Raw genomic sequence first — 11,797 nt, 5'->3', positions numbered from 1 at the left:
GAAATTAGGCACTCCAATTTCTCTTAGTAGTGGTCTGGCACTAGCGTATTTACTATTGTGATTAAAAAGTAAGGTGAATTTTTAATTTAAACTTCCGGCCTTATTCGAATTGTCCAATCTTTTTTATTTTTAAGTTGGTAGGAATGTCATTAACATTTGCGCCAAATTACATGTCAAACTCATAATTATTTTTTTTTTGTTTACGCTTGTTTCTGAAGTACCAAAAGTGCATTCGGCGATTTTCACGATGCCTAATTTTGTTGAGCAAAGAAGTGCTATTAAATTTTGTTTGCGGAATAATATTTCTGCTGCTGAAACGTATCAAATGTTGCAAAAGGCCTTCGGTGAAGAGACTCAAAAAAATGTTTACAAGTGGTACAAAGACTTCAAAGAAGGCCGAGAACGTGTTGATGACTTGGAACGCTCCGGACGACCATCGACTTCGATTGATGATCGCCACATCAACAAAATCAAAGAATTGGTGCTTGCTAATCGTCGGTTAACCATTCGAGACCTTGTTGACATGGTTGGAATATCATTTGGGTCGGTGCAAGCGATTTCGAAGGATCATTTGGGCCTCAGAAGACTCAAATCACGTTTGGTGCCGAATTTTCTCAATTTCTTTGAAAAAGAGCGTCGCGTTAAAACGTGTGAAGCAATGCTTTCTGACTATCAAGACGTCTACAAACAAATTATTACTGGCGATGAGACTTGGGTCTAGGCATACGACCCTGAAACAACCGACCAATCGAGTGAATACCGTGAAAAAGGCGAGCCGAGACCGAAGCAACCACGTCAAAGTCGCTCAAAAATCAAGGTTATGTTGACTGCTTTCTTTGATTATTGTGGTGTCGTGTACGACGAATTCCTTCCAACTGGCCAAACTGTCAACAAGGAATATTATTTAAGCGTTATGCGACGTTTGCGTGAAGCTATTGAACTCTTGGATTTTGCACCACGATAATGCGCCTTCGCACACAGCACTGGTTCTTCGTGAGTTTTTCGCCAAAAACTCTACCCATGTTGCTCCACAACCACCGTATTCACCCGACTTAGCACCGTGTGACTTCTGGCTGTTCCCAAAGCTCAAGAGACCACTCCGGGGAAATCGTTTTGAGTCCATTGAAGAGATCCAACGTGAATCGGAAAGCGCATTGAAGGCTATCCCTACCGAGGACTTTTCGGCATGCTTCGTAGACTGGAAAAAACGTTGGCAAAATAGCATTGGGGCCGGGGGGATTATTTTGAGGGGGACGATACAGATTTGGAAGAATAAATAAAGATTTTTCATTTTATAAAAAAAATCACCTTACTTTTTGATCACAGTAGTATTTGCATTTAATATCAAGCGACTTGCTCGTTTTTGTATTTTGTAGATTGTATTTAAAGGATAAGTTTTTGCCCAGATAACTTTGAAGGATAAGCACTTGCCCAGATAACGTTGCAGTAACTGATGTAGCTATGAATAAATGCAAAATAAATATTTTTTAAACAATATGTATTCAGGAGATGTTTTGTTTTATACATAGTACCAATAATTTTAGATATTTTATTTTCTATTACTTTGATATGATTACTCCAGCTAATATGTTCATTAAGAATTACGCCTAAAAACTTGATTGAGTATTTTCGTTTAAGTTTTGTTTTATCAATTAGTAAATCAGGTTGTTTTTTTTATTTTTTTTTTTCATTATTTCAGTTTACAAAGTCAGTCGTTTTACAATTAAATAAACTGTTAAAATACTTTTATAAATATATAAATATAGCAGACTAACAATATAAACTAGGTTTCCGAAAGAAGATCACAAGGATCTTGTCATCGGGACCATATAAAATATAATAAAATATATAGTTTTTTACATCTTTTTTAATAATTTTTTTATTTACAATAATTGTGAAGTGCAAGGTATTATGAAGAATACATATATATTAATCTTTTACACGAGTTAAACTGTAAATAATATAAACTAGCAAGATATAAAATACAAAACGTGAGAAAAAAAATTAAAAAAAAAAAAAAGTTCACAAGTTAAGTTAAAATAACAAGAAATTAAATTTTTTTCAAGTGATTAGTAATATTGTAAAATGTTATCTTGAGAAAGAATAAAATTTTTTGCTTTGTTTTTAAAAAGATGAAGAGAATTAGTTAGATCAAAATTTGGCAAAACAAGTTTATTCCACAGGTGTGGCGCACGATAGGCAAGACAGAATTGATTAAAATTTGTGTGACAAAAAGGTTTTTCTAAAAAATTTATGTTTCTAAGTTCGTATTTGTTGGTTGGTTTTAAATTGAAGAGATCTTTAAAGACTGGAGGAGATAGATTGTTTTTCCACATATAAACAAAACATAAAATTTTCAAGACGTTGAGTTCATATATATTTAAAATTCTTATTTCAATAAAGTAAGGTTTACAATGAGAAAAACGATCAGCAAAGTTAGGGGAGGATTTCAGATTTTGATAGTTTTGTAAAAAGAATATATTTAATTTTTTCGACATTTAAAGAGAGTTTGTTAGCCTTAAACCATTCGTTCAGGTTCTCAAGTTCTTGATTAACAGTGTTAAATAATAGGCTAATGTTTGTGTGACTAAAGAATACTTGCGCATCATCAGCAAAAAGGACAAATTTTAGTATGTTAGAAGATAAGTCGATATCGTTAATGTAAACGAGGAATAACAATGGACAAAGAATTGATCCTTGTGGGACCCCACAAGTAATGTTTTTAAGTCGTGTTACAGTGTTGTCATATGATAAAGCTTGTTTCCGATAATTAAGGTAAGAGCGAAACCATTTTAAATTGTTATTTCTTATTCCATAATTATACAGTTTATAAAGAAGAATCTCATGATCAACTGTGTCAAAAGCTTTTGAAAGATCGAGAAAAACCCCAAGAGTGTATTTATTGTTGTCAAACCCATTTAAAATTTCGTTGACAAGTTTGGCTACAACGTGTTCTGTTGAATGGTGTTTTGAAAACCATATTGTTTATTATTTATTTTATTAGCTAGTTTTTCCCCAATTTTTATGAAATAATTATTAAATTTCTCTGCAATATCTACTGCTTTAATGGCTACTGTTTCATTCTCATCTGTTTTTAAGTATTGCGGGAGCACTTTGGTGGCATCTTTTTTTCCCCCTGTTTCCTCTTTAATTACGCCCTATGTTTTTTTAGGGTTACCGCAAAAATTTTCTTATAAATTGCAATAATAGTTTTTTTTAAATGCTTTTTTATTTTTTCAAATAGATTTTTGTATTGTTTATATATTTTTTTGTTTTTATAAATTCGTTTTTTTCAAAATGTTTTCAAAAAGTTTTTTTTTTTTTGAAGATTTGATAAGTCCTTTTGTCATCCAAGGACATCCATGGTTTTTGAGTTTAGTTAACTGTTCAAGCTTCGGAAACGCTTTTTCGCACAAACTTGTAAAAGTGAGTAACAACCTGATCCCAGTTTTCCATTGATAAGTTGCTTCGGAACTTTGTTATACTTTTTTGATTTATTTGCCTTTTTGTTATAATCATTGTTTTGTTTTCTTTTTTGTTGTTGAAATTGTTAAGTAGAAGAAATATTGGAAAATGGTCACTTATGTCAGATTTTATTATTCCGCTTTGAATGTTAAATTTTATAGTATTATTTGTAAATATGTTAATGATGAGGGTAGCGGTTTAAAGAGTTACTCAAGTCGGCTTATTTATTAAGGGTACTACGCCGTGCTGAAAGAGATTATTTAAAAAGCATTTGACATTGCTATTAGTTTTTTTTTTTAAAAGATCCAAATTAGTATCTCCCATTATATATAAGTGCTTATTTAAGCCAGTTTTAGGTACTGGATTATATGTTTTTTAAAAGATTTTATATTGCCATCTTGTGGTCTATATAAGCCAGTTATTTTTTATTTGCTTTACTTTGGTTTGTTAATTTAACCGTGAAAAGTTCACAATTTGCGTTCCGTATACTGAGGCTTTCTACTTTTTTAAAGTGTATTGTATTATGTATGTAGAAACATATTCCTCCGCCAGTACCTCTACTACAAGTTTGATGAAGAGCTTTATATCCTTGTAATTGAAACTTTGAGTGTATGGTATTTTCATCTTTGCACGATGTTTCTAAAAGACATATTACCGTAAATTCGTGAGTTATGTCTTTTAGCCTATCTTTAAAATTTTCAAAGTTTTTACTCATGCTGCGTATATATGTCAGCGCTGAAAAAGTATTTTGCGACGCATTTATAAAACAAGATAATTCTTCGATACTATAGTAATAAACCTTAAATGAGTTGTTTTCAAAAAATTTTTTGTCCGGGTCGTTGTTATTGTTAAGAAGAAGAGCGTTTTCTTTATCAAAAACTTCAAAATATTTTGTTTCCGTCATTGCCATAATTAAAAATTTAACTGTTTAAAAACATACACATACATATACATACACACACACACACACACACACACACACACACACACACACACACACACAAACAAACAAAAACACACAAACACACACACACACACACACACACACACACACACAAACACACACACACACACACACACACACACACACACACACACACACACACACACACACACACACACACACACACATATATATATATATATATATATATATATATATATATATATATATATATATATATATACATACACACATACCTATACACACATACATACACACATATACATATATACACGCGTAAGATATAAATATAAGAAATAAGAGTTATTTTTTTGGATATTTAAAAATTATTTAATTTTTGGATATAAAACTTTTTGGATATATAATTTAATAATTTTGTCGTACCTTAAACCAACATTTTCACTATTGCGTCTTTCTTTTACTTCAGCCAGGAGTCTTTTCCTAATATTGACAGTCTCATGGGAAAAATCTTCGTTTAAGTAAATCTTTGTACCTTTTAGTCTATATGACTATTTTAGAATTTTTGTTTATCATCTTAACAACTTCATTATAACTGTTCTGGAGCATCCTTCTTTTCTGACTCCGGTTTGATGAGCTCATTCGATTTCTATTTCATTTAGTCCCAAATTATTTACTAAAAATAATTTAACTTTCTCCTCAGTTTCATTCCATGTTTCTTTCACACTTTTTGGAAATCCGTCTATTCTTAAATTATTATTATTATTATTGTTATTTTTTTTTTTGAAATTTTATAAAAATTTTTTGTTAATTTTTATAGTTTTTATTTTTAATGTTATACCTTTGTTTTTTTATCTTAGTTTAAAGCTCATGGATACTATATTTTTATTTTGTGTTTTAGTAATTTTTGAAATTTTGAATTTTGAATTTTTTTTTTTTAAGAAAAAAAAATTTTCAATATTTTTTATTTTCTAATATAATTTTTATAGTTTTAATTTCTGAAGTATTACTTTTGTTTTTTGTATTAGTTTTAAGTCCAGTCATTATGATTGTATGAAGAATTATTTTGGATTTGTGTATTGCTTTTAATATAATCCCTTAATTGTCCGACGGGTATCTTATTTGCTTTGTTTCTTTTTGTTTGTCTTTCGAATTTTCTCTGATCATATTCTGCTTTTTTGTATGCCTTAAATATTAATAGTTCATCTTCCGAGCATTTTGTTTTATCGAAGCCGTAGAATAAATTTAAGTTGTAAATATGCCTCTCAGTATTAAATTATTTCTTCTCGATTTAACTTCAAACTTTCTTAACTTTTCAATTACATTTTGCGTTGTAATGTTATCCTTTTCTACTTGCTCGTTGTTTTGCTTGTGGTTGCGATTTTTTTGTCAAAAACTTCATCATGAAAGTTTAAGCTCAATTTTATGTCTTCGATATCTTTTACTATTATCTTTATTTTGTTTGTATTTTCTTTAGAGTTTTCTTCTACTTTGTCAAGTCTCTCGTTAATTATTTTTGTATTTGCGCTTAATCTATAATATTTGTTATAGATTAGGCGCAATAAATATTTGTTGTTGTTGTTGTTTAAGCATCATTTCCATTTCTTTTCTCTATTCTGAAAACATTTCCTTCAGCATTTTTTTAAATTCTACAAGCGTAACTGACATTTTAGATTTATCTTTTAGTTTAATAATTTATAACAACTGAAGTAGTAATTGGTTTCAAAAGTAGCTTCAAAAGTCAATTGTCCAAACAACTCATTTGAAACTTATCTAACTAGTGTCAACAACAAATTAATTTAACTAAAAATTGATGAACTTGAAAATGCAACAAACTCTCTTAAAACAAACAAGTCTCCAGGTATAGATGACATTTGCAGTAATGTCGTCGTCAATGTCTTTTCGGAGATACGTAAACCTATTATCGAAATATTTAAATCATCAATTATTACTGGAACTGTACCAGATAAATTAAAAGTAGCTAAAATTGTACCTATTTTTAAAACCGGTGGAACATTTCTAATAAACAATTACAGACCAATCTCAATACTTTCAACCTTTTCTAAAATACTTGAACGAATAATCTACAATAGATTATATGAATACCTATTTCAAAACAAACTCTTAAATAAAAAACAATTCGGTTTTTAACCACAAAACATTCAACACTCAACAGAACATGCAATTTTAGATTTAGTTAATAGCATAAGTGATTCTTTTAATAAAAAGCAATTTGTGTTAGAAACTTTTATAGACCTATCCAAAGCATTTGACACAATTAATCATGATATCTTACTTAAAAAAATGGAAAAATACGGAATAAAAAATACTAGCCTAGATTGGTTTGAAAGTTATCTGTGCAACAGACAACAATGTGTTATTTCGAACGATAATAAATATTCTAATTTACTAAAAATAAAATGCGGAGTTCCCCAAGGTTTCATTCTTGGTCCTCTTTTATTTTTAATTTATATTAACGATCTTCCACAATCACTAAAAAAACTCGATGCAATAATGTTTGTTGATAACACAAATTTATTTTATTCATCAGCATCAATTAAAAATCTCTTTGAATCTGCGAACGATGACCTTGAGAGTCTAAACATTTAATTTAAAGTAAATAAATCACCTTTAAATCAAGAAAAAACAAAACACATCTTGTTTCATTTCAACTAGCAAAAAAACGAAATACCAAGCATGCTACCATTACCATAGAATACCATTACCATAGAATTACCATTACCATAGCTTCACACAGATTTTAATAAATTGTTATCTAATTGCAAACAAAGTAGTCAACAATTACACCAATTACCAGATGTAAATCTGTTGCCGACCTTAAAAGAGCTTGTCGAGTGCGTTAAAACAATCAAATTAGAAAACTAGAAAATCAGAGACGAACTACACTTATTACAAATCAATTATGATGAATTATGACAGCAAACGTGCAAAAAAATCGAAAAAAATCAAAACACGTTGCTTTTTAACAGCTGCAATAATTTATCATCTCAAAAACCGCTGCTTTCTATTAGCTGCAGTAATTTATCATCTTAAAAACCGTTTAATACTGAAAAATCTTTTGTTTCTGGTTCAATAGAAAATCATTCCGCAAATACTGAAAATACTCTAAATGATATACCTTTACGTTCCTTCATGATGAGACTACCATTATGGAGTCTAGTTTAAAAACATACGAAAACGGAAACCAAAATAAAGTCACCTATACTAAAAAGGTCCAAACGCAACCACAAATTATTGAAAAAAGAGAGGGCTGGAAAAAAAACGATCGTGCCTTTACGGTAGTTAAAAAAAAAAGTCAATGCAGCAAGTAAAGCCCTAACAGAAAAACCTAAAATAAAGCCAATTTTCGGAAACAAAATTACATTAAACAGAAACTCCATTGCAGGCTAACGTACGGTACGAGAATTTTATATTATTGTAGGAGAGGTCTGTAACACAATATCGGAAGAAGATCTGTCTAACCACATTAAAAATGAAATAGGTATCGAACCAATTGGTGTTGAGCTTAACCGTGAAAATAAATACAATCGATCATTCAAAGTAAATATGAAAAGTGCTGAAAGAGACGTGATCCTAAACCGTGATGTTTGGGACAATAATATTATCGTTAAACCATTCAGGCTTCATCGTAATATCTCAAAAATCGAAACACCACAGCAGAGTGCAGTTAATACGCTACACTTTGTACAACCACCTCAAAAATTATTTTCTACATTTCAAGAACAACCTTCTTATGCACGGCAACATACTTACTCAACTTGGATACCAAATTTAAATTCAAAATGGAAGGAAACACAGTAAGTGAAAAACCTTTGAAAATATTACTATTTGTGCATATAATTGCCAAAGTTTTAAATTAAACTTAATTTATATTTCCGAACTGGTCAAATCATTTGATACTATCTTTTTATCGGAACATTGGCTTTTGAATATTGAACTCTTTTTGCTAAAAAACATAGCAATGCCGACGTAATTTTTCATGCGGCAGAAAAAAAGGCATATGGAAGACCATTTGGAGGAAACGCGTTCATTGTTAAAAAAGATGCTCTCCTGTCTCCACACATAGTTTATGAAGAAAATAATATTCTCGCTATCAGAGGTAAAAAAAATTGTCAAAATCTAGTGTTTATCGGTATCTATCTTACCTTGTGTCGAAATAACGAGGAATCTCTTTCAAAGTACACACAACAATTAAATCTTATTACGTCAGTCATAAAAAACTGCGAAGATGTAAGTGAAGTTATTATTGCTGGAGATTTTCAGTCATATCCCGAGACAGTTTACGATTCTCAGAATAGTATTAATAAAACACGCAACAAATTCTCTAATCATCTAACTAATTTTATTAAATCAAATAAGCTCTCATTTATCGATATCACCAGTGGCGCTGGTCCAAAAGACACCTATCAGCATAAAACTCTCCCTAACTCATCGGATATCGATCACGTCGCTGCTCTAAAAGAGTCATCCTTATCTTTTATAAATACCAAAGTTATTCCTCCTTCGCCTTTCAATTTTAGCAATCACTTACCAATCGATTAGTATTGTCGTTACACATAATAATCTGTCAACCATAACAAATAGCTTAATACACAAATATATATTATATTCCAAAATATGTATGGAACAACAAAAACTTCATCGAAATATATAACCATAATCTCTCTATAGCTTTCAATAACTACACCTTTAACGAGGAAAGAATTGAACTAGAGTTAATAGAAACATGCAAAAAGATCAAAAATGCTGCTTTATTAGCAGTTAAGCAGTGCTTTGTAAAACGCGAAACCGGTAAGTATTCAAAACAGTGGTAGACAACAGAACTTAAAAAATGCAAATAAAATCTTTCATTTAACTTTAAGCAATGGCAAAAAGCTTTATATAACAAGTCACCCGAATGCATGGGATACAAAAGATACATCCTTGCACGTAAAAACTTTCGAAAAGCGGATAAAGCACCCCATAACAAAAAGATCCATGAAAAAACAATAAATATTGAAAATCTACGAACTACAAGTCCTCAGAAGTTCTGGGACAAGATTCGTAAAATCAAAACTAAAGCAACGACTCTTTTATTTACAATTAATAAATCGCAAAACATAAAAGATATCGTTAAAGCGTTTAGAAAACATTTTTTATCTATACTTAATACGCCGCTTATTACAAATAATGATCATAATCCTTATCAAATTCCACCCTTAAGTAACGAGCTTAATTCACTAGTTAATATTATAAACTGCATATCGCAACTAAATAGTAATAAGTCCCCAGATAGCTGTGGGGTAAGTGCTGAACACCTTAAACACTCTCATAATAACAATCTTTTTTTGTGGCTCGCTAATTTTTATAATGTAGGGAGTTCTAACGTATGGAAAGGTTCCAAAATATTTATCAACTTCAACAATTATTCCACTTGTTAAGTCATATAAAAAATCTCTTAATAATCCGGATAATTACCGTGGAATTAGCATTTTACCTATCTTTACCAAACTTCAAGAATATCTAATCTTGCATTTATGTCCTAATATAATAGATAGCCACTCCCATCAGTTTGGTTTTAAAAAAGCAGTTCTACACTCCACCCAGAATTTTTATTGAGCGAAACCATTAAGCACTATAGTAACAACAGCACGCCACTATATATGTGCAGTTTAGATGCAAATAAAGCGTTTGATACTTGCAACTGGGATTTGCTATTTGAGAAGCTCTACTTCCAAAAAAAATTACCTTTATCTGTAGTACACACAATCTCATCGCTATATCTCTGATACTGCTAACGTATCCTATCAGAGAATTACCTCAAATCAATTCAGTCTGTCACAATGGGTGCGTCAAGGGTCTATTCTATTGCCACATTTAAATAGCATTTATACTGAAAATATCTTAAACGAAATCGTCCCAGAATGTAAAGTAGGTTCAACAATAAATGATATCTATACTGGTGTCATTGCATACGCAGATGATGTAATTTTGCTAAGACCAACAATCTCTGGTCTGAAAGAGCTGATTGACAGGTTTTAAACATATGGAAAATCAAACTTTATTAGGCTAACAACGAACAACGTTGTTCAAATTAACGGAAGCTATATATGTCTCCAAAATAAATTAAAACATCCGGGTTTCCAATGGGGTAATGGTAAAAATAACAAGAAAGTTGCAACACTTCAAAAAACAAATTTAAATGAACGTATAACTCAGCTTCCATCGGTTGCAATAGCTTTAATTGACAGTGGAATTTGTTATTGCCAGCCGTCAACAATAGTTCATTTATACAACACTTTAGCAGTGCCAAAGTTTATATATGGCCTTGAACAATGCAACTTTGATATCAGTTTCCTTCGAAACATAGACGCCGTTGGAAGAGCAGTTTTAAAACCATTTTTTGGTATCTCAAAATATAGTAAAAATTACCTGCATTTTTTTTTTTAAAATAGAGGATATTTCAACTATACTAATTCGAAATAAAGCTAATCTATTTATCAGGCTGATGAAAAATCAAACTTGTTACTCACTGATAATTAATCAATTACAGTCAACACAAAATAAAAAATCATTTACAAATAAAGTGATTTCTATATGTAAAACTCTTGGTTTAAACTTCTTTCAATACATGATAGAAGGGAAAAAAACTAAGTTTACACTACCTCAAGAAGAACTGCAAGCTGAGATTATAGCAAGATTAAAAGAACCGTTCCAGTTATGGAATTTAAAAGAACAAAGAGAAACATTTTTAACTTTGATGAAGGTGAATATTTGTAAGATTGAGGTGAGTATTTCTAAGATGGAGGTGAATATTTCTAAGATGGAGGTGAATATTCCTAGTCTAGTTATTAGCATTAAAGGCTTGGGAGAGCCTTCTTGACGTAATTTAACTATAAACTGTAATGATATAAGTTACTTTACCTATAATTTTATTACTGGGTGTTTAAAAGAAAATATAATTAAAAAAAAAAAATTACTTAAAATTGATAACATAAACATCGAAAGAACTGAAACTATTAAATTTCTTGGTATAATTATTGACGAAACGATTTCTTGGAAAGCCCATATAAAAACATTAAATACAAAAATATCAAAAAGTATCGGCATACTTTATAAAGTCAAAACTATACTTTCCCAGGAGAATCTGAAAATTCTCTACTTTTCTTATATACAAAGTTATTTAACATATGCTAATATTGCCTGGGGAAGTACAAGTAAATCTAAATTAAGTTCTCTATATACCAAAAACACGCATCAAGATTGATTTATAATAAAAATAAATTCACTTATGCCGATCCTTTACTTAAAAACTTGAATGCTTTAAATATCTATCAAATTAACATCTACCAAAATGTTTTATTTATGCTCATATAAAAGTCGGACTTGTCCCAACTCATTTTACTAATA

General features: G+C 30.3%; 1 protein-coding gene across 1 annotated transcript; it reads left to right on the top strand.

Moving 5' to 3' along the window:
* Nucleotides 1-247: 247 nt before the first annotated feature.
* On the top strand, nucleotides 248-721 carry LOC136075877 (protein GVQW3-like). The gene has a single exon (XM_065789317.1). The coding sequence runs from the start codon at nucleotides 248-250 to the stop codon at nucleotides 719-721; it is 474 nt and encodes a 157-aa protein (XP_065645389.1).
* The last annotated feature ends 11,076 nt before the right edge of the window (nucleotides 722-11,797 follow it).

Source organism: Hydra vulgaris, chromosome 02, assembly GCF_038396675.1.
Source record: "Hydra vulgaris chromosome 02, alternate assembly HydraT2T_AEP".
Taxonomy (NCBI): domain Eukaryota; kingdom Metazoa; phylum Cnidaria; class Hydrozoa; order Anthoathecata; family Hydridae; genus Hydra; species Hydra vulgaris.
The sequence above is the reverse complement of the archived record's forward strand: the minus strand, read 5'-3'. Positions and strand labels throughout refer to the sequence as shown.

What these genes read in the sequence shown, in the direction of transcription:
- LOC136075877 (XM_065789317.1), top strand. Translation starts at nt 248, where the DNA reads ATGCCTAATTTTGTTGAGCAAAGAAGTGCTATTAAATTTTGTTTGCGG.